The 22933-nt window shown below is 38.5% G+C and overlaps 4 protein-coding genes across 5 annotated transcripts; 3 read left to right on the forward strand and 1 right to left on the reverse strand.

Annotated features, from left to right (window-relative positions):
* Positions 1 to 675: 675 nt before the first annotated feature.
* On the forward strand, positions 676 to 1930 carry LOC129238795 (augmin complex subunit dgt4). Its single transcript, XM_054873983.1, has one exon. It carries the CDS (start codon positions 788 to 790, stop codon positions 1391 to 1393), a length of 606 nt encoding a protein of 201 aa, XP_054729958.1. The 5' UTR covers positions 676 to 787; the 3' UTR covers positions 1394 to 1930.
* On the reverse strand, positions 1375 to 3646 carry LOC129238794 (histone acetyltransferase Tip60). 2 transcript variants are annotated; one of them, XM_054873982.1, is made up of 7 exons: positions 3499 to 3646; positions 3240 to 3366; positions 2929 to 3176; positions 2589 to 2870; positions 1949 to 2520; positions 1676 to 1888; positions 1375 to 1495 (listed from the first exon to the last, which is right to left on the reverse strand). In XM_054873982.1, coding segments are annotated over exons 1-7 (1503 nt in total). In that variant the 5' UTR covers positions 3559 to 3646; the 3' UTR covers positions 1375 to 1494. The 2 variants fall into 2 exon arrangements, with proteins under 2 accessions (XP_054729957.1, XP_054729956.1); XM_054873981.1 differs by having other exon boundaries at positions 1375 to 1888.
* A 2170-nt stretch (positions 3647 to 5816) lies between these two features.
* LOC129238401 (tRNA (cytosine(34)-C(5))-methyltransferase) lies at positions 5817 to 8549 on the forward strand. Its single transcript, XM_054873425.1, has 7 exons — positions 5817 to 5998; positions 6061 to 6756; positions 6820 to 6962; positions 7027 to 7362; positions 7423 to 8057; positions 8130 to 8279; positions 8347 to 8549. The coding sequence occupies exons 1-7, from the start codon at positions 5939 to 5941 to the stop codon at positions 8547 to 8549; spliced, it is 2223 nt and encodes a 740-aa protein (XP_054729400.1). The 5' UTR covers positions 5817 to 5938.
* A 4946-nt stretch (positions 8550 to 13495) lies between these two features.
* On the forward strand, positions 13496 to 16977 carry LOC129238402 (vanin-like protein 1). Its single transcript, XM_054873426.1, has 4 exons — positions 13496 to 13543; positions 13737 to 14373; positions 15960 to 16710; positions 16794 to 16977. Exons 1-4 carry the CDS (start codon positions 13496 to 13498, stop codon positions 16975 to 16977), a joined length of 1620 nt encoding a protein of 539 aa, XP_054729401.1.
* Positions 16978 to 22933: the final 5956 nt, after the last annotated feature.

A 22933-nucleotide genomic window follows, 5' to 3' on the forward strand; every position in this document is an offset into this window, starting at 1 on the left:
TAGGCGAAAGGAATGGAAACAGCCAACACATACTTTCTAGCCACGGCGTCTTCCGCATAAAAATGCAAAAAACTGCATTTGGATGCTTTATATTCATTTGTGCTTTCACAATTTTACACACGGTATTTCGATTTCATTAGTTTGTTCCTTTCAAATCTCACAAATCACAATATTACCAAGTTATTCACTGAATTTTTACAAGCATGTAATTTCTCCTCCTTTTGTTTGTTTTGCATTGGGAAGGGAGCTGACGTCAGAATTCTCAAAGTCGCCATAAAAAGTAACTGTTTTGTTAAAGCGCCATTTCTCCTTGTTGGGAAAGGAGCTAACGTCAGACTTGTCAAAATAGCGAAAAATAATGGAACTGTTTTGTTAGACCGCCACCAAGGCGAATTTATTACAGGTGACAGCAAACACATATAAGTAAAACCCAACATGTATTTGTTGTTGCGTTTGGTCCAAGCATCACGTCAAAATCAGTAATCAAATGTAAACATACGAATGTAAACATACCAATACATACAAACAAAGCATATCATTTTGACGTAAGCCATACCTACGGCGAAAAATTCAGCTGGGTGAATACTGTCACCTTAATAAATCCACCTTGAGCGCCACCCAAGGTATTCAATTCGCCTTGGTAATTTCCCGTTCTTTGGAGTTTAAAATAAATAAGCCGTTTTCGGCCAGGCGCCACTTTTAGTTGCTGTCACTGTGTTAGTTAAATTGAAACGTTTTGCCGCCAATTGAGTTTAGATTAAAATTTCTTTATTTCACATTTTTCAAAATGTCCGGCACAAGTGCGACACCAACATCCGCCAGCAGTGCGGCCTCCGTTTCACCTAGCGCCGACAATACTGGAATGGAGGATATCCAGTATTTGCTCTACTTGGAGACTTTACGTCGGTTTCGTGACGATGAGACGAATATTAAGCGCCAAGTGGACGAAAAAACTCGACAGTATTTGGAAGTTAAAGAAAATTATTTACAATTATATGCCAAGTACGTGAAGCTAACGACTTTAGCTGCTACACGTTGTGCTTTGTTAACCGATAATCCCTTACCGATTGCAACAGTTACAGCCGCGAATAACGAAATCGATGCTGCGGCACGTAAACTAGCCTCTGGTGATATGATGGAGTCAATCAATGAAGTAGACGTTGTACAATGCAGGGATAAATTGAGCGCTTGCAAAACACATGAGAAACTAAAGCAATTGAAACGAGAATTGGCTGAGAGCAAAACCACTGTGCGTGCCATACAAACGTCTGCCGAAACTGTGGATGCCACTATTGAGACGGCAACGCTGCAAAGCCTGGACAACTTTGTAGGGGAAGTTGGTGAAAACAGGCTAAAGAAAACACCATTGCGAAATTTATTTACGAATAAGTAATTTATTGGCTTCACTTTATTAATTGCGTGCTGATTTGCATTGTATGATTAACTGATTGATGGAAAGATGGCATACTAAACGTGCGCATTTCAAACATAGTTTCTAGCATTTTCAGCGGTGGAGCGGAAAAGAGAGAATAAATAAAGGCGGGGAAAATCATCATATAATGTGGTATTAGGGCAACTAAGGGGTATAAGGCTAGGTACTTTCTGTTTTAAATATGTATATCTTAATACTTTTAATAAACAAATTTTCACTTAAAATATAAGAGCTTAGATTTACCACTTGGAGCGCTTAGACCAATCTTTGGGCGTCCAGTGTAGACATTTGGAATCGATGCGAATTTTACGTTTGTCCATTGCTTTTTTGTGTTGATCAATTATGTCTCGACTGATGCAAACTATATACTGGCCTTTGTAATAGTTGATAAGATTCAAATTTTGTAATGTTGATATAACATCCTCTTTCTTGATGGAAGTGCATTCACAGATATCACTAGAGTATGTAGAAATATAAAATTAAAAATTTAACAATAAATTAACGATATTTTCATACTTGATTGTAATGGTTGGTTTCTCGCCATCGCTCGTTGGCTTTTGGCTTATGAAAATCTCCAAAATTGTTTGCGCCCAATAGGAACGATACGAAAGTAAGCCCAAATCTGACAGGGGTTTTTCTGGCGAACCAGTTTTCCCTTCAAACTTGGAAAGCTCATAGCTGAATTCAATTAATAGTTTGCCGTAACCCTTACGCTGATACGGAGGCATTGTAAGTATACAAGCAACATTGTAGTCCTCTGTGCTCTCTTTCTCCTTTGAAAAATAGCCGACTATGTGGAAGCCACGCGAATCGAATTCAGTCATAACATAAAACAGAAAAGGGTCGGTGTCGTAATAAAGTGTTTTGTGATCCAGAAAGAGTTTGGCCAGTAGACATAAATTTTGGGCGTAGACTTTATTTTTACGTCCGTCAATTTCGAAAAAAGAAATCGTGTGTTTACGATAGATCTCATTGCCAGGCGGATGCCTAAGATTGCATTTCGCTAAATGGCGTTCAAGACATTTCCGACTTTTACGGTACTTTAGGCAGAACTCACATATGTAAATACACGGCATTTGGCATAATTCCTTTTTAGTAAATGATATTGATTTAGTGATTTGATATTTTTATACAAACATTTACAACACTTAACTACCTGTGGATACGGTGAGAAATACCAGGGTTTTATTCGGTGTTTGCCCAATTCGATCATTTCAACATTTTTCATGCGCGTCACTACATCATCCTGATGTATAACCATGCTGCCTGATTGGCGGGGTGTCGCATTTTTGCCATCTTGTGAAGCTTCCTCAGACACAGACACCGGCACTGGGGTGGTGGGTATAACAACAATAGGTGCGGGCGTTGGCGCGGGTGTTATAATAGGTGGCGGTATTTCAGGCACTACGGCAAGTGGTGGCGCTGGTACAGAATTTAGCTGAAAAGTTAAACCGTTTGTTGAAACCAAATACTTGAAATAAGTTTATTATGCATACCTTCCTTTTGCGGTTAATTTTCTTCTGCAACGCTGCGGCTAACACAGCATTCCCATTTACCATTTCATTGCTAGCAGCTGGTTGCGGGGATGTGGGTCTTGAAACGCTGCCTGGAAGAGATGAGTGGTGTTTCTTTGGTGTAGTTACGCCTGTGCTGGCACCTGTTTGAGTACCATCGCGTCGTGGGAATTGTACCTTGCGTGTGTCTACGTCCTCTTCGGTAACCCATTCGTCAAGCCGTTTATTAACTAGAATTCATAGCGCATTTTAATAACAATAAAATTCTAACAGATATTAAGCTATATTCTTACAATCAACATAGTGCACATAGAACTGTCTTTTGCCGTCAAGATCCTTAATGCTTACAACTTCTGCAAGTGGCCAGTCTTCAGTTTTGTGCATACGCACTGGTAGCCTGCAGCCTTCCGTGAGCGCACCCTAATTGATATATAACATTAATAAGAATGTTTCTGTTAGAGTATTGTTTACAAACAAATGCACTGGTTTAGTGGTTACTATTTACCGTGCGATATGGGCAAAATTTATATGTGCGACACTGTAATCACTTACCGTAGACTCACAAATCGATGAGACATCTTCGTCAAACTCAATTTTTTGTGTTACTTTCATATTTCACGAGTTGGGATATTTAATACTACAAAAGAATTTTCACAACCAATCATTTACAAACTGGTTGCAGTATTTAGAATGCTTCTTATTTTTCAACCATTCATTCACAATGGCGAACGAAACAGCTGTGCGATACTGGCCACCGACTAATCGTGCTCACACTCACCAACGTAAACGTACGCTCGTATTAGCTGTCACGATGAAACTAATGAGAGTCCCATGAAAATGAATTTTCACCACCGTTCTGTATAGTATTGTAGATGATTGTTTTATCGTGTTAGCTGATACGGGCGTACGGGTGTATGTTTACGTTGGTGAGTGTGAGCATCATAATGAGTTTGTTCACCAATTTGTCAGTAGAAACTTGCAGCGAGAGCGCTAAATGGGAAAATGCGAAAATTTGTATTGGAAGAAGTAACATGGCGAAAAGTACATGAACAGAAAACTGGTATATCTGACGGGCATTGACTTATTACATTGATTATTCTAAATTTAGTTTGTAGTTTATTTATTTATTTAGCTTCATGCTATAGTCAATTCATAAATATGGCAACTTTTTATGTGGTTTGCTTAATGCTGCGATTCTTTTATACATTATTTTATTTAATATAATCGACCAGGAATATTACTTTCGGTTTTAATAATGCTTGGCAATTCATTAAATAATTTTTTATAATAGAGTGTTTTGTGACCTAATATGTCTATAGATTGTTTTTGTTTTGTAATTTGTAATTTGTACATATGTCACAAATATTTTAGAAATATGAATTCTTGCGTAAAATGTATAGCTTTTATCTATTACTCCAAGGAAACAAAAAAGCAATTATTTTGTCAAATAAATCTGTACCCAAGAGGTTTACGCCTCTGGTTGCTGAATGCTTTGATTTGATAGCTGCATGTATCCCTTGGGTTTGCGCAAGACAATTGAAAATACACCAAAAAAAGTTAGTGACATGAGGTGTTAGGGGTAGTCAGAAGGCCGAAAAAAGATGATTTTCAATAATCTTTTTTTCTAATCAATTGCTTTATTTTACAAAATTCAAATTCATCTAAAATCAATCAGCCAAGAGAAATTAGTTTTATTAATAGATAATGATAATCTTGTGCCTGATCGAAGATTTTTTGTTTCTTTATTGTTCATTTCATAAATTAGCAATGTGGCAGCCTCAGGAAATATTTTTCAGATTTTCGAGAAAAAAAACAATTAAGTTATTAAGTTTAAAAAAAATCGAAATTTTTGAAAAAAACCTTCGATCAGGCATGAGTTTTTTATGTTTTTCAAAAACAGTTATTTTTACAGTTCATTGAGGTCTACCAAGCGGTTTTTAAGTTACAGTGATCACCAGTTCAAAAAACATAGTTGAGAGACTGTGTCACATATTCCTGGTCCATATAATAGTTCTTCAGCCGTCATAGCAGCTTCCACAACATCGATTTGCTGTCGCCTATGTAGCATTCTACCTTCTCGAATGTTATCGTTAGCGCGTCGGTTGCTTGCAGCTGCTGCTAGCTACTTGCTCTCGAATGCTCCGAAGCGCCCGAGCGCCCTTTGTTAATTGTTAAATAACTCGAAAAGTATTTGTCGGATCCACTTCAAATTTTCACACAATATTTTTAAGATATTATACCTTAAGCAAATGCAAAAAAAATCCCATTTTTTGAAAATTCTGACTACCCCTATCCCCATAATGCTTTTGAAGTTTTTCGTTTTGTGTACATTTCATTGTTCTTTTGGAATTTCCGCAATGAAAAATCAAGCCGTTATTACATCACTATTGTAAACCATTTTCGTCCATGGAAACAATATCCAATTAACCTTGTTTTTAATTTTAAACCAATTCCACTTATATATTTTATCATACGGTTGTTGTTGTAGCAGCATAAACACTCCCTATGCATATACAAGAAATGCTGCTGAAGTGACAGTCCTTGGCCGAATATAAATCCGGGTCGTTCCGGTTACGTAGAACCGACTGTCGTGCGATCGAGACATTTTACCATTTGTGCCATTGCTAATTGGCGGAAATTAAAGACCCGAAAGTTCCGAAACGAAGTAGGTCTTCCCCTTCCACTATCTCGACCAGTAGGTTTACCTTGGAATATTCCATAAAGTCGTAGGGAAACAATGTAACGTTGAAATAAACGTATATAGTTAGTCGAAATTAAAATGATCCTTAACGTTAATTCATTTCATCTAATTTCTCAGCCGATAAATAGTTGGCAACACTAAATGCAGCAGCTATTGCCAAAGCAATTCGTAAACACGTGTTTACATTGGTATTTGCCTTCAGCAAACGATCCAGACCCGATTTTGAGACAAGTGCAGATATTTTATATAAATTGTGATCAACGGAATATATTATATTTGAAATAAAATAAAATGGGTCGTAACAGAAAATCGAATCCGTTTGCAGCGAAGAAACGTCAAAAGCGTGAGAATGTAAGTAGTAATAAGAGTTTACATAAATACAACTTGTTTAATATGGACAACTCGTCAAATAGCAGGGTGTCGACCCCAGGCCGGTGCGCCAGGAACCTTACGAGGATATCAAACGTGATAATGCTGCTTTCATTAAATACTATCAGCTGCAAAATATATGCGCTGATGAGTCAGAATGGGAACAATTTCTAACCAAAATACGCGATAACCTGCCAGTTACATTCCGTGTGACTGGTTTTCGCGGTGAAGCGAAAGCTTTACTCGGTATTATCGAGACTGAGTTGTTTGCTGACTATGTGGATAGCGTTGCCGAATTGCATGGCATTTCAAAAGAAGAGGTAGAACGTCCATTACCATTGCCTTGGTATCCAGATGGTTTGGCCTATCAGCTACAATTGACACGCAAAGATATCCGCCGCTCGGAGCCACTATTCCGTTTGCACAATTTTCTTATAACTGAGACAAATGCTGGTAGTATAAATCGCCAGGAGGCCGTCTCGATGATACCACCGTTAGTATTGGATGTACAACCAACCGATAAAGTGCTGGATATGTGCGCAGCGCCGGGCTCGAAGACGGCGCAGCTCATTGAGGCGCTTCATAGTGCGCCGGAAAAGCATAAAATACCACCGGGCTTCGTAGTGGCAAATGATGTAGACAATAACCGCTGTTACATGTTGGTACATCAAGCGAAAAGGCTGAATTCACCCTGTTTTGTGGTAACCAATCATGACAGCAGTTTCTTTCCAAATTTGCTGGTGTGTAGTGAAATATTTTAAGTATACGAAAATGTCGATAATCAATATCTCGCTTATAAATAGCAAACCGAAGCCGATGGTAGTAAATCCATTTTGAAATTCAATAAAATTTTGTGCGATGTTCCATGTTCAGGCGATGGTACGCTGCGCAAAAATCCCGACATTTGGACGAAATGGAATTTAGCGCAGGCGTATAATTTGCATGGGTAAGTTAATGCTTTAATAGTTGTATGTATATATGTATGTTAATATAAAAAAAATTGTTTTCAGTATTCAATACCGCATCACACGCCGTGGCGCTGAAATGCTCAGCGTCGGTGGCCGTTTGGTCTACTCGACATGTTCACTAAATCCTATTGAAAATGAGGCTGTGTTGCAACGGATTATTGCTGATGCAGATGGTGCATTAGAAATTGTGGATGCTGCGCATTTAGTGCCAGGCTTGAAATTTAAGCCCGGCATGACAAGTTGGAAACTAGCAACGAAGGAAGTTGATCAAGTATTTACCAGTTTCGATGAGGTGCCTGAGAAATACCACACTGTCATAAGACCCAACATGTTTCCACTGCCGAAGGAGCAAATTGAAAAAATCGGTTTGGAAAAATGGTACGTTAAAAGCTTCTAAATTACGTTTATGTGTAGAATATAAGCATAATTTCCATACAGCATTCGCGTGTTGCCGCACCTACAAGACTCTGGTGGCTTCTTTGTCGCTGTCATTGAAAAACGTCGCCAATTGCCATTCGAGAAGAACGATTTGAAAGCGTTACTCGAAAAACCCAAACCCGAAGTAAAATTAGATGAGAATGGCCAACCAATTGAAGAGAAATCTGTGCCATGGGGACCGCAACGCAAGCGTCGTCGTCTGCACGGTTATAAAGAAGATCCATATGTATTCTTCGAGGAACAGGACGCCGATTGGGATGAGTTGAAATCGTTCTTTGCGCTCGACGATACGCTTAATAAGCGTTGCTTGCTAACACGCTGCATCACCGATAAGAAAAAAAACATCTATTACTGCTCCGAACCCATACGTGATATGGTGCTGTTGAATGAGGACACAATTAAGATCATAAATACAGGTGTGAAAACATTTGTGCGCTGTGAGAACCGTCACACGTCGCATCCGTTTCGTTTGGCGCAGGAAGGACTGCAGACGACAAACGCATTTATGGGTGCAATTCGTCGTATAGTAATCTCAAGAGAAGATTTAATTTTACTGCTCAATTGCACAGATCCAACTAAGCCACCTTCAACGATGCAACTAGCGCCGGAAACACAGGAGCGTTGCAAGGAATTAGGTAAGTAGCAAAATTAATTGGTTTTTTGTAATTTTCTAAAATTTTAATCATATTTTATACCGTATAACACAGGTGTTGGCAGCTGCATTTTGAAATATGAAGATCCACGTTTCACACTATTTCTTGTGGGCTGGCGCGGCTCTTCAAGTTTACGCGCCTATGTAGATACAAATGAGACAGTGCATGTTCTGCGTTTACTGGGTGCCGATATAAGCAAGTTTGGTAGGTCAATGTGTTGCTTGCTAACTAACAAAATAATGTACACAAAAAAATAACTACTTATTTGCAGAAGTCAACAAGTATGAAAAGGCTAAAGAGGCTGCGGCTGCAGCAGCGGCAGCGGCAGCGATTGCTGCTGAGGCTAAAGAAGTAACTGCTGATGTAAAGGAAACGGCTGTGGAACTACCAGAGGATATTGCTATGGTATCGAGTGACGCGGTCAATGAAGCGAACGCGGTCAATGAAGCGAACGCGGTGCCAGTCGCTGAATAATTTAACTAGCTAGCGTACAATTTCAATATCATTATTGTTAAGCTTTAGTTATGGTGTATAGTACACTTTTTTTTTTAAATATAACAATGCTATATACACACAAATGTATTAATTAAAATTCAAATGCTTTCTTTGGAATGTAATTTCATTGAAAGTATCAGTGACGCAAGACAAAACAGGCTTGAACTTATATGGGTTCCGGGACACTCCGGTGTTCAAGGAAACGAAATTGCCGACGAACTGGCCAACCGTGGATCAGCGGTGCCCCCACAGGGGCCAGAGCCAATAATCGGAATCAGTCCCGCAGGAATCAAGAATTGGATCAACGATTATGTAGGCAATCTACATAAAGAGCGATGTTCCGGTCTAGAACGCTGCAGAACTGCAAAGTGTTTTGTGACAAGTCCGAACAGAAAACTGTCAAACTTTCTACTAAAACTTAGAAGGAAAGACATTCGGTTGATGGTCGGCATCATTACAGGACACAACCCATGGGGTCAGCATATGACCACCATTGGAATCATCGAGGACCCGGTATGCCTGTCATGCTTGGAGGAGGCGGATAGCACTGAGCACTTTCTCTGTGAGTGTCCTGCCTTTGCCAGAGCGCGACTACGAGTATTGGGTTCCGATGTCATGGGAATGAGTAATATTCGTTCTCTAAAACTGGAGGATATTTACAGATTTGCCAAAGAATCTGGAAAATTCTCACAGGACTAACTATCTCTGTCTCTACTCTTTCCTATCTCTTTCTCTGATACTTTTCTCCCTCCCTCCTTGACTATCTACCCCCTTTCCAGAGCTTTAAATATAATGGGCTTTTTAGCCTGAGTGTTTTAGGAGTCACCAAATCTCATGGTGCTCCTTGGCTCGACCTCTTCTTCAAATTCTTCAAATTCAAATTCATCAGTGACGATGTGTTTCGGTGGTGCAGAGAATTTTCAGACAAGGAGACAAAATCTACTAAAGCTATTGACCCTGACGGACTTAACATGCTGATGTTGAAAAACTTGGGTCCATTGGGAGTAGGATTAATAATTCCTGACTGATGGAAAGCAGGGAGAGTGGTCCCACTACTGAAACCTGGGAAATCCGCCAACCAATGGGAATCTTATCGATTGTTGTTGTTGTTGTAGCCGCATAAACCTTCCCTATGCGAATACGAGGAATGCTGTTGAAGTAACAGTCCTTGACCAGATATAAATTCGCGTCGTTCCGGCTACGTAGAAACGATTGTCGTGTGAACGAATCTTATCGATCACTTTCCTCTGTAGTGAAGACTCTTGAAGCCCTCCTACTCCTACTCCCCCACTCCACACGAAACACCTGCCCCCAGCCATATATTAGCATGGATTACGAAGATTGTACAGCACCACCACAGCACTCACCGCCAATGAACTACCAAATTAACCGCGGGCTTAGCCAAAAACGCCCCTGCGAGAGGACTGTCTAGTAGCGCTGGACCTGAAGAAGGCTTTCGAAACAGTCAGCCACTCAACGCTGCTAGATGACATTACAAAGTTGTTGTTATTGTTGTTGTAGCAGCATAAACATTACCCATACGTATCCGGGGATGCTGCTGAATCGTCATTGGCCGGATGTCGTTCCAGTTACGTAGAACGGACTGGCGTGGGACATTATACAGTCGATCATCAGTCATCTTACGAGGGCAAAACTCAAAACAGAGGAAGATAAATCAAGGTGTTCCGCAGGGTGGTGTCCTATTACCTCTTACTTTAGAACTTCTACATATCGAAGCTCCTCCCGCCACCGGAGGGAGTCTCCCTGGTCTCCTATACTGACGATTGTTCGATAATGGCGCCGGGCAATGACATCGATGGACTCTGTTCGAAAGTGAACGATTATCTCACCAGCCTTTCTCGCTTTTTCATTGCGAGGAATCTCCAACATTCCCTCACTAAATTCACGGCGGCTGTCTTTACCACCAGAACGAAGGAGCTCAAACTACAGCTAAAGATCTGAGCCGATGACACACCAATTCCGACAGAAAAAAACGCTAACATTTAGGGAGTAGCTTTCGATAGTTTGCTCTCTCTCCCTTTCTACGCACATAACCGCCATTGCTACTAAAGTTCAAAACCGCAACAGGGTCCTCAAATCTCTTGCCGGCAGTACTATAAAAAGTTTATCAATTTGTTTAATATCTTCAATACTTTTTCCTAATACAATTTTTTACAAACTTTTTTTCTAATATTTGCAAAATTTTTTATTAATTTTATTTATTATTATTTTTTATTATTATATTTATTATTTTTATAAATTTTTTTATGTGTTCAATATTTTTCAATAGTTAAGAAATATGCTAAGACTTTTATTTATTTTAAATTTTTTTTTCACATTCAATAAGCCTTATGAGGAGTTAAAGGAAAAACAAAAACAAAAAGTTTTTCAAGGCTTTTTTCAATATTTTTTAATGTTAAAAAACAATTATTAATTGTTTTTTACGACTTTTTTTTAATATTTTCAATACTTTTTAATTAACAAATTTTTGAATCCAATTTTTTGAAATGTTTTCAATAGTTGGCAATATTAAAAAATTGAATTTTTTCAATAATATTTGATTATAAATGTTTATTAATATTTTTTTTAATGTTGTCAATAATTTTCAATGTTGAAAGTAGGTAATACTTTTTTTTTATTACTTCATATTTTTATTATTGTAATTTGATTATGGGGTATTGATTGTTGTATTTGATGCATGTATTTCATTACTTTAAAAAAATTTTTGATATTTCTTTTTAATAAATTGTTCTTTATTTTATTTTTTGGATATCGAAAAAGAGTGTATTAATAGTTTAATTTATTTTGTTTAATATTTTTTGATTGACAAGTTAACTTTTAATGTTTTTTATAAATTTGTTGATTGAAAAATTTGTTTAATAGGTTTATTTTATATTTTTTTTTTAATTTTTTACACTTTTAATATTTAATAGTTTTATTAATTTTGTGTATTATTTTTAATATTTTTTTATTGACTAGTTTTTCTAATATTTTTTTAAATATTTTTTGATTGACTAGTTTTTCTAATATTATTTTTGATTGACCGGTTCTTCTAATATTTTTTTAAATATTTATATAAAATTACTAAAAGTTTTTTAATACTTTTATAACATTTTTTGATTGAAAATTTTGTTTTATAGTTTTATTTTATACTTTTTATGTACAATATAAATTTGTTATTACTTTTGTTTAATATTTTCAATATTTTTTGTTTGACCAGTTTTTCTAATATTTTTTGTTTTTTTATTCTTTTTATATATTTTATAATTTTTTTTTATTGAAAATTTAGTTTAATAGTTTTTTGTTATAATTACTATACTATACTATATACTATTTAAATTTTTTATTAATAGTTTTTTTAATTTCGTGTGATATTTTCAATATTTTTTAATGTTAAAAAACAATTATTAATTTTTTTTAATATTTTCAATACTTTTTAATTAACAAATTTTTGAATCCAATTTTTTTAAATGTTTTCAATAGTTGGCAATATTAAAAAATTGAATTTCTTCAATAATATTTGATTATAAATGTTTATTAATATTTTTTTTAATGTTGTCAATAATTTTCAATGTTGAAAGAAGGTAATAATTTTTTTTTTTATTACTTCATATTTCTATTATTGTAATTTGATTATGGGGTATTGATTGTTGTATTTCATGCATGTATTTCATTAGTTTAAAAAAAAATTGATATTTCTTTTAATATTTTAATTTTTTACACTTTTAATATTTAATAGTTTTATTAATTTTGTGTTCTTCTATTTGTTTTTTAATATTTTTACAAAATTACTAAAATTTTTTTAATACTTTTATGAAATTTTTTGATTGAAAATTTTGTTTAATAGTTTTATTTTATACTTTTAATATTTTAATTTTTATTAATAGTTTTATATTTTCTGTATTTTTTGATTGAACAGCTTTTCTAAACATTTTTTAAATATCTTTATAAAATTTCTTAAAATTTTTTGATAATTTTTTGATTGAAAATTTTGTTTAATAGTTTTATTTTATACCTTTTATATTTAAATTTGTTATTAATTTTCTTTAATATTTTCAATATCTTTTGTTTGACCAGTTTTTCTAATATTTTTTGTTTTTTTTCTCTTTCTTTTTATATATTTTATAAATGTTTTCTTATTGAAAATTAATTTTATACTTTAATTTTTAATTTTAATTTTGTATTAATTTTATGTAATATTTTCAATATTTTTTGAATGACCAGATTTTTTTATATTTATTCTTTTTCACTTCTAATATTTTTTATAAAATTTTTTGATTGAAAATTTAGTTTAATAGTTTTTTATTATACTTTTAATATTTGAATTTTTTATTAATAGTCTTATTAATTTTGTTTAATGTTTATACTTGTAATATTTTTATACAATTTTTTGGTAGAAAATTTAAGTTTAGTTTTATTAATTATTTTTAATATTTTAAGTTAAGTTAAGTTAATATGTGAGTACATACATCTTCAATTAAACATAAACTTCCTAGCCATTTGAATGCTTGGCAAAAATATTCCGTCGCTATCTCACCCATTTTCTTTATTCCTTTCATGGACTTTGTATTGCAAAAGAGCCGTTTATTTTGCCAACGTTGAGCTATTCTTGCCGAAAATTATAAAAAAAATTGGAAGTTCAGAGCCTTACTTTGCGAGTAGCGCCTGCGGATGGGCTTTGCTTTTCTGTGTGATATCCAAAAAAGAGATAAACCATTCAGTTTTGTGATTGTTTTTGGCTACAACAACAACCTACCAAATCACTGTTGACGTTGTTGCTGATTTCTTTTGGAAAAGGCTGATAAGCCAAATGGTCATAAAAAGTGCCGATATTATCAACGCGCAAACCAAAGATTAAAAATTAAGAAACAAAAACTGATTATACGTCAAGAAAACAAAAACAAGACCGTAATAAGTAGTTAACGATGGACATCTGCAGGTGGAAAGGCAAGGGCGGATGCATTGGTTGGAGGGTAAGTTTCCATACCACTTGCGCGCATTCAATATCGAGACGAGCTGTGCATAGCAGTGAAGATGTGGCTACAGAATTTTGTGTTCTCTTGGATTTTTGGCAATTTGTGTATTGCTGTGATAAGTGGCGTGGTAATCATTAAAAAAATTCCGTGCAATTATAAGTACAATAAAGTGATTATATTTCTTCCACAGCCTACACCGCCCACCGCCGACTATTATATCGGCGCTGTTGTTGAATTTCCTGCGCGTACAGTAACCGGAGCCGCATCAACGGAACAGCGCATACAACAATTTGGGAGTCTCCTCGAAAAGGCTGCCATACGCCCAGATATTGCGGTCTTTCCCGAGAATGTGTTAAATAGCCGCACAAATCCGATCGTCATACCCACGCCTGGCGAGCAGGTGGTGCCGTGTGGGGCCGATGTACAGTACGATTACATCATCAGCGAAATTTCTTGCTATGCGCGTTCTATGCGCTTGTATGTGCTCATCAATGTGGCGGAGATACAGAATTGTACGCAATCGCATAATATTGAGGACTTAGTCGCCAACTGCGCCATCTATAATACAAATGTAGTGTTCGATCGTGGAGGTGCGGTGATTTCGCGTTATCGCAAATACAATTTGATCGGCAGTGAGTGGTTGTATTTCAATTATACGACGCAGTCGGAGGCCGAGGCTATATTCCAGACCGATTTCAATGTCACATTCGGACATTTCACGCGCATGGATCTGTTGTATGCGCGTCCGGCGCAGGCGCTTGTGCAAAGGGGGATTACGGACTTTTTGCATCCCAGCAAATGGCAATCGGAGTTACCCTTCATGACGGGTGAGTTGAGGGATTGTGGTGGCATGCGGTGGAGGTGGAGTGAAGAACTTGAAGAGTGCGAAAGTAGTCATTTGCTGGTTGAGTCTGTCGGAGATGGACTGAATTTAATGCGTTGCTCTTCAAAAAGATGTGCTGGGAACTGCACGCGTAGATCGAATCGGTTCAGTGTGAATTGTACTTGTAGTGAGAAGGATTAGATTATTTTTAAGCGATTGAGTTCCTAAGATGATTTGAATTAAGCTTCCTCTGAAAAGAAGACCATATGTTAGCTTAGGTTATGTTGAGTTAGATGGTTGTTCACAGGGATAAGAGAGCTTACTCGGACGAGAGTTAAAAGTACGTCCGTTGTGGTATTGTTAAAGACGTAAAGGTGAAGCACAAAAAAAAAATAGATAAGAATGAATGAGAGAGGAGCATACATTTTCAGGAAATTTTAGTCCGCTAATAATGGACAATATGAAAAGGTTCAGTTGAAGTTTTGGGCAAGAGAGTAGAACGAAGGGTACTCTAAGGGAAAGGGTACGAAGGGAAAGGGAATAATATCAGGGAGAGGAGTGTGTATTATAATAATGGCCAAGGCGGCCGCCGTAGCCGAATGGGTTGGTGCGTCACTACCATTCGGACTTAAGAGAGAACGTAGTTTCGAATCTCGGTGAAAGACCAAAATGAAGAAAAAGTTGTTTCTATTAGCGGCCGCCCCTCAGCAGGCAATCATAAACCTCCGAGTGTATTTCTGACATGAAAAAGCTCCTCACAAAAATATCTGCCGTTTGGAGTCGGCTTGAAACTATAGGTCCCTCCACTTGTGGAACAACATCAAAACGCGCACCATAAATAGGAGGAGGAGTTCGACCTACACCCTTTTTGGGTGTACGCGCCAATTATATATTTCAAAATTCTGCCATACTGCAGGTTTGACACCCGCAAATCTATATCGAGCTGAGACCAGGGCCGTTAAGTGTCATATCCCTTCGTAAAAACTTAACTAATCAAGTAAACTCACGGGCTGTATTCGCCGTCTAAATACTTGACACGTTAATTGCGTTAACATTTCATCTAGTGGAGCTCACATTGTGCATTGCCACATCATACAACAATGCGACTAGTCCCCACAACCCAAGACTTTTAATCGCCGAATGCATCGAGCATAGGACGTAAAACCAGTCTCGTTTAGTTGCCCCACATTAACAACCTATCATTTTGTACACGTGGCTTTTACGCTAGAATTTATTAAGGCGCCTCTGTCCTGTAAGCAGAAGTCGGGCCAAGCAAAGTCATATCGATCTTCACAAACAAACAAAAATCCACATGCAGAATTGTTTAGTACAAAATGTCCTATCACAAATGGCGCTGCTCATCATTCTCTCCTCAACTTCGACTTACGACTCATTTTGATTGTAAGCTTCTTCGAGCATCTCCTTCACTTCACGTGAAATCTAATTCAAATCAAGCTCACTTTTCTCTAAATACTTCCCCGCCTTCATAAGTAAAAACTCCAATCATCCACCTTTCGCTGTCCATTTAACATTTCAAATTCCCACAAAAACATTATCATATCTATTCCACTTCACTTCTGCTCAAAATAGCCATTCAACTGCATCAATCCTGGGCCTATAGCAACAACGTCAATCTGCTGGTGGCGGGTACCAATGATCCACGTAATGGACGCAGCGGCACCGGCATTTATGCGGGCAAATATGGCACTCTCATCGCCTCCATGACCACCGACGAGCAAAAGAGTAAACTGCACTTTAGCGTGGTGCCTAAGTATGCTGTTAGCAGCAAGCGAGTTTTCGAAAGTTTTCAACTGAATCGAGCCAACTCTACAGCGCAGGAAAGAACCACCGCAGAAACAAGCGGTGTGCTTGACCGTTTTACTGGCGTCGTTCTAACGCGTGACAGTGGCATCGATTTGTATGTGACACAACCGCTGGTGGATGAGATGAGCACTAACGTTCCGTTACAACAACAACTTTGTCACAATGATTTGTGCTGCGACTTTTATATTGAACGACATGCGAATCCGCTATCGAATGCCACTACAACCAGCTACTACTATCGGCTAGCTGCCTATCGAGGCATGGGTACATTTCTCAACACCGAACCTGCTGCGGTCGGTGTTTGTGCGATATTTGCTTGCGTTGGCGATCATATCTACACTTGCGGGCGGATATATGAGGAGTCCGTGCAGGTGGTGCCGAAGCACATATTCGATGTGGTGCGTATAAGCGGAAACTTTACGCGGCAAAGCGCGAATTTGTTGACGCCGACGAGTGTGGATAGTCTGCTAATGCCGCTGCCGGCGGACGCGTTTGAGTGGCAGGTAGCGAAATACAGGTGGGTGGATTGAAGTAGAGTTATGTTTTTTCTTCTCTGCGACAACTTTTCTTAAATCTAAATTCTATTTCTTCTTCTTTTAGTAACGCTTCACTGGCCAATCTCACCTTAGTTCAACCACGTTCCGATATTCTGACTTTTGGTATATATGCAAACTACTTTTTGGACGACACCATTTACGATTACCACAAAAAGAATGCAGCTGGCACATTTGGTTTCACACTGTTGCTTATTTTGATGGCTTTTCTAATACAATTTACGTTATGAAAAAGAAAAAAATATAATATAATATAAATGAAATGGTAAAATAATGGCTGCTGATGAAGTTCATCAGATGTTAAGAAGTAAGAGCCAAGATGTCTAAATCTTAGTCCAGCAAGAGCAGGGCAGCTAAGGAGAGGGTGCTGAGATGATTCCACCTTCTCCTCCATACAGCTGATGCAAAAAGGACTCGAGGCATACCTCGCGGATAGTGTCATGTGAGAACATCCACGAAGGTTGAGAGCTGAGATTTTGTCAACCTCAGAAGATTGCTCGAACACCTCCGGTCCACACGTTCGCTAAAGAATTTCGCGACCTTACAAGTTTGTGTACTTGCCCAGTGCACGTTGAGTTGGCGTGACCATCTTTCTAGGAGCAGACCCTAGGTGGTCAAGGGTCTACCTTCGCGGGGAACTCATCTCAGATGCCCCTTATCTGGCCAGTTCATCTGCCTCACAGTTTCCTGCAATGTCGCTGTGATCAGGAAGCAAGATGAGCCTTATGTCTAAGTATTCGGGTGCAATCGAAAGTGAAGACAGGAATTCACTTGGCTATTGGAGTAAATATTTGGTTTCTTGACAGTTAAACGCATGTGAGTAGCTAATCAGCTGCTTCTTTGATTACGGAATACACTGCAGTGGTCCGGTAACCTAATTTTGAGTCTGAAGGGGAGCTCCTCGCAAAATACTTCTCCGCACCCTTTTCTTCTAACTTCGATCCATCCGTGAATAGGTTCATCCAAGTGTCACCTCCCCGTCCACTCCTCCCTTGCTGGAATGCGAAAGGAGAATATTCCGCTTGGACTAAGCGAGGGGGTACATTGATCTGGATACTTGAGTGCCAATAAGCGAGGTCGAGCCTATAGCCGGAACCTCTTAGTCTGTTTGCGGTACATGCAATGGCAATTTTGCCTGCGATGTCTACAGGTATCACATTTAACATTGCTATAAGCGCTAGAGTAGGAGTGGTTCGAAGCGTCCCACTGATTCCAATGAGTACAGTCTTTTGAACTCTCTCCAGCTTTTTCATCGATGTCGTCCTCTCCAGTGAGTTTCACGAGACAATGACTCCATATAACGAAATTGGCTTTATAATGGTATTATAGAGTCAAAACACAACTCCAGGCGAAAGATTACATCTTTTGCAAATAGTGGCCTTGCATCCATACAAAGCGATTGCTGCCTTCCTTATTTTCCCCTCAAGGTTGAGCTTCCACGTAAGCTTACTGTCAAGGATTATTTCTAGGTACATACTCTTGTCAGAAAGCACCAACGGAGCGCCCCCTATTGAGGGAGTTGAGCTCTGGGTATTTTATATTTCCTCGTGAATAGGACGAACCCCATCTTGAGAGGATTCACTGATAGGCCGCATTTCGTTGCCCATCTAATAATTACGTTCATATATCCCTACATCAAATTGTATCAAGGCTATCTACAAATTTTCCTGTATTGTCACGTTATCTGCGTAGACAATCACCCTGCAGCCCCTTCTTACTAGCTCCTCGAGTAAGTCATTGACAATAACAACACAGAGAAAAGGTGAAAGAAGACCGCCTGCGGAATGCATTTACTCACCTGCCGGCGGATAGACACGCTGCCCACTCTGCCACGACTATTCTGACGCTGAGCATTCTGTGGATAAATCTGCACGGTCGGCTCCGACCATCAGATTATCCAGAGACTCAGCAATTGCCTCCGGGAAGACGTTATTAAAAGCCTCCTCGATGTCGAGGAGGACGCTCCTAATGTCGTAGGAGACTCCTCAATATCTTTAATATACCAAACAGCAAGAACAATAAGCATGTTGGGTATGCGACAAACTACCCCGAGGAATTTCGCTTCTTATATGCAGGTAAATCAGTTTCTCAAGGGTTTTCAGCAAGACAGATGAAAGGCTGATTGGTCTGAAGTCCTTAGGGGAGAAATGCGAGTTCTTGCCTGGCTTGGGTATGAAGAGAACCCTCACGGCCCTCCATGAACTTGGTATAGAGCTCCTGGCTATGCAGTTCGCATAGATAGGGCTCAACTAACGGCATGATACCTACGCAGACTGCAGATTTCTGCAGTTGGGCTGGCCATCAGGACCAGTCGACTTGAAGAGCTTAAAGAATGGGTGTAGAAAAAGAAGTGATTTATATATATATTTATGGACCCAATGCAGTATCGAATGCAATGATAGAGTAATATGGCTGGTAATATGAACGCCGAAGCTGAGGCACACTTGAAGATTGTCGAGTCGATCCTGTATGTACGCAGTTAATTTATTACCCAAGAACGGAAGGATTAGCCCGGAATAAAAATTGATTTCAACCAAGCTCTCTGACTATATTAATTTTGAGCGAAAAAACGCTTCAAATATTTTACTCCACCAAACATTTCCATGAAACGTAATTAACAAAAAATTGGCGATTTCAATCAAAAACAGGCTTTCGTTATGTGATGCTGTTAATTTTTCATTTCTGTTATCAATCTCTTACTCGATTACAAACGATTTGTCAATTTCGTATTTACGAATTACAAATCGTTTTCCTTTTCCAATAAAGACATTAAAAATTTTGTTGAATACCAAAAATTTAACCTTGAAATTATATCGAACCGTGGAAGTATCCAGAAGGTTAGTTAAGTGCACTAAAACTTCTACACACATACCCTGAGGAATGCACACACATACATATATACGTACATGAGATTTTCTAAATTGCAACTGTATACCACGTGCAGCAACTGCAGGCAATTTCCGTTAAAGATTCAGTAAATAAAAAAAAAATATTAGAAACAAACATAGAAACATGGATATGTATGCACGAAAGAAATTTAGACACAGTGAGGAAGCTAAAAAAAATAATAAAAAAACGTTTCTGTGGAAAACTGTTTTAATAAAAAATAAATACCCATCTACCTCAAATTTGTAGGTGTTCCATTATTGACTATATCCTGCAGTAAGAAATAATGAACAAAAATTAAGAGTAGTACTGTAACTAGTGCTTTTGAGACTGACTTCGACCTGGTGCAAAAGCAATGCAGAGTGCACCAGTTGTCAAAATAGGAATTTAAGTAGAATTTTTATAACCTGCTTAGATAGACATTGTTGTGGCCGCCGTAGCCGAATGGGTTGGTGCGTGATTACCATTCGGAATTCACAGAGAGATCGTTGGTTCGAATCTCGGTGAAAGCAAAATTAATAAAAACTAATAGCGGTCGTCCCTCGGTAGGCAATGGGAAACCTCCGAGTGTATTTCTGCCATGAAAAAGCTCCTCATAAAAGTATCTGCCGTTCGGAGTCGGCTTGAAACTGTAGGTCCCTCCATTTGTGGAACAACAACAACACGCACACCACAAAAAGGAGGAGGAGCTCGGCCAAGCACCTAACAGAAGTGTACGCGCCAATTATTTATTTATTTTTAGATAGACAATAAATGCATAGGATAAATGTATGTATTGTAGGCTTCTCGATGCAGAACTAGTAGAGCGATTTTCAGTTTTTATGAACAACAAATGGTTTTTTATAAAGATTTCTATTTGTTTTACGGCAGAAATATAATCGGAGGTTTGCCGTTATCTGGCGAGCGGTCATCGCCATTAGAAAAAACTTTTTCTATAATTTGATGTTTCATGTCAACGACGGTCTTCGAACCCGGACCCACTGAATAATGGGCGAGTCGGATATGTCGGCGACGGTGAGTCCGTTTAACTCTCTTATTAACTTTAATGTGCTCATCTAACGGCAGCACTAGGAAGTGATCTGTCTCGATTGAGGCGAACCTTAGAGAAAGTGAGATTATTTCCCGAAATCCTGAATACATCGTTCGATTGCTAGAAAATCGTTAAGATGAATGGCTGCACACGCGAGGGGCCAACTCGGACAGAGAATCAAATTCGTTAATTGTGATGCCATACAGAGGAAAAACATAGGGAGAAGAACCAAACAGAGAGGAAAAAGAAGAAGGGGTTTTGGATTGGAGGATGCCGACCAAACGGTGGCTAATTAAATTTGTATTAACCGCTTCAAGCTATTGATGAAATTCACCCGCTGTGTGATATTTAAACCTGCTACATTCGCAGGTCTAGCAAAAAAGTGAGAGCTCTGATCTCTGAATCGAGACCAGGACAGCTGAAAAGAAGGTGCTGAGATATTTCCACCTCATACTCCAGACAGCTTCCGCAAAAAGAACTTGAAGAAATTCCAAATCTCATCACTTGGATACAAAACGGACAAGCGCCGGCAATGACACACAGCAAATTCGAGAGCTGCGGTTAGAAGTTAGCTTTAGAAGTTCTCTAGAGCGCCCCACCGGGTCGATCGCCAGAAGGATCACATGACTTTGCACGTTTCAGCACTAAGCCAGTGCTCGTTAAGTGGACCCGACTTCCATTTTTTCATGAGTATACCACAGATTCTCAAGAGAATCCCAATCCTCTCTTTTCTCGGTGAGATCATCTCGAGGGTCCCCTTTCCAGCCTCATCAGCCCAGCAGTTTCTCGCTATGCCACTGTCACTGGGAACGCAAATGAGCATAATATCGAAGTATTTAAATGCAGTCGAGAGAGAATTCAGGTATTCCCCGACTAATTTCGAACGCATAAACAACGACCCCAGAGCCAATTACCGCCTGCCTTATGGTAAATACAGAAGTAAGCAATCAATCTACTGCTTTTTTAATTGCGGCTACCTCCGTTTGCAAAACACCGCATTGGTCCCGTAGCCTAATTTTAAAGCGTGATGGGGAGCTCCTCGCAGAATACTCCTCAACAAACCTTTCCGTTCAGCTTCGAGCCATCCGTAAACAGATTTAGCATGCCCTGTCTCCAAATGTTGCCCCCCTCCCCTTTTTTGTTCCTACCTTGAGGCAATATGAATAGAAAAAGTATCGTTCGGACACATCGAGGGTATACATTGATCAAACACTATGGAGATGAACTCTAAGTTTCTAAGAATTCTGGAGTGTCCGTAGCTTAAGCATAGCTGGTCCGAAGAGCGCCACTGATTCCAATTAGGGTAGACTTCCGGACCCTCTCCAACTTCTTAATTGATATCGTGCTTTCCAGGGAGCTCCACCAGACTGGAGTCCTTGTGTTGCGTGTTGTATGGAAAAACGTTACATGGCCAGATTGAGTTTTGGCATCTGTGATATTCCAATTAATCAAGACTTAATTTCCGTAACTAATATACAACTTTGCTTTTTTCCTTGGCAACCTGCTCTTTAGGCGATTAGTCAAAACTCAGCTTTCCTTAATAAATTTAAGACCTTGAAGATCTTAAATTCTTAAGCTGGGGCCTTACGTAAATTGAGAGCGATGAGGAGGCCTGTATTGTTTGTTGATTATCACCAATTAAGCTAAGTTGTGGAGTAAACTTTGGTGGCTGGTGTCCATTGGCCAAATTCCAGCAACGAGAGCTAAGAGCGATGTTTATTGCCTCTCCATGAATATCAAATAAGACCGTTTTTTGTGTACGTAAGGCGCATCTCGTCTCAGTAAATACATTAAGTTGCCTTTTCCATAGTATATTGCTAGTTAAAAAATTAGCTGCCTTCTTTCAGTGGTATCGGCAGCCACTTCGCGCAACGATGAGATACCCAACCCAACCGAATTCACTTGATATGCTCTACTCAGTAGGGAAGTAATGTATTTCTCTCCTGGGTAGTTGCTCTTTCTCTGTATGTATGTACGGGCAAGTAAATCATTGAGGAAACTGTTGCATGGTGCAATTTCCGTTTGTGTGTGTGCAGGTAAATGTGCAGGAGTGCGTTGTAAAAAATTTGTAATTACCTAATAAATTTTTTCGCTAGTTCGCACCAGCTTTTGTAACTTTGGGGTGTCCATAAAGAGTGTGAGGAGAGGAATTGTGAAAATTGCTGAAACTACGAAAACATGAAAAGGTTAGCATGTATGCCAAAATTATAAATTTTTCCGCTTTGGACATGTATCGACGAAATGATGGAGTAAGTGTAAACCTAACACTT

Source organism: Anastrepha obliqua, chromosome 2 (genome assembly GCF_027943255.1).
Source record: "Anastrepha obliqua isolate idAnaObli1 chromosome 2, idAnaObli1_1.0, whole genome shotgun sequence".
NCBI lineage: Eukaryota > Metazoa > Arthropoda > Insecta > Diptera > Tephritidae > Anastrepha > Anastrepha obliqua.

Excerpts from the sequence above, each read along its gene's own strand:
- LOC129238795 (XM_054873983.1), top strand. The coding sequence starts at position 788 with ATGTCCGGCACAAGTGCGACACCAACATCCGCCAGCAGTGCGGCCTCC.
- LOC129238794 (XM_054873981.1), bottom strand. The coding sequence starts at position 3,558 with ATGAAAGTAACACAAAAAATTGAGTTTGACGAAGATGTCTCATCGATT. Across the intron at positions 3,367-3,498 it reads CATCGATTTGTGAGTCTACG|GGTGCGCTCACGGAAGGCTG; the intron begins GTAAGTGATTAC and ends TATATCAATTAG. Across the intron at positions 3,177-3,239 it reads CTATGTGCACTATGTTGATT|TTAATAAACGGCTTGACGAA; the intron begins GTAAGAATATAG and ends TATGAATTCTAG.
- LOC129238401 (XM_054873425.1), top strand. The coding sequence starts at position 5,939 with ATGGGTCGTAACAGAAAATCGAATCCGTTTGCAGCGAAGAAACGTCAA. Across the intron at positions 6,757-6,819 it reads GTTTCTTTCCAAATTTGCTG|CAAACCGAAGCCGATGGTAG; the intron begins GTGTGTAGTGAA and ends GCTTATAAATAG. Across the intron at positions 8,280-8,346 it reads TGCCGATATAAGCAAGTTTG|AAGTCAACAAGTATGAAAAG; the intron begins GTAGGTCAATGT and ends ACTTATTTGCAG.
- LOC129238402 (XM_054873426.1), top strand. The coding sequence starts at position 13,496 with ATGGACATCTGCAGGTGGAAAGGCAAGGGCGGATGCATTGGTTGGAGG. Across the intron at positions 14,374-15,959 it reads GGAGTTACCCTTCATGACGG|CCATTCAACTGCATCAATCC; the intron begins GTGAGTTGAGGG and ends TGCTCAAAATAG. Across the intron at positions 16,711-16,793 it reads TGGCAGGTAGCGAAATACAG|TAACGCTTCACTGGCCAATC; the intron begins GTGGGTGGATTG and ends TTCTTCTTTTAG.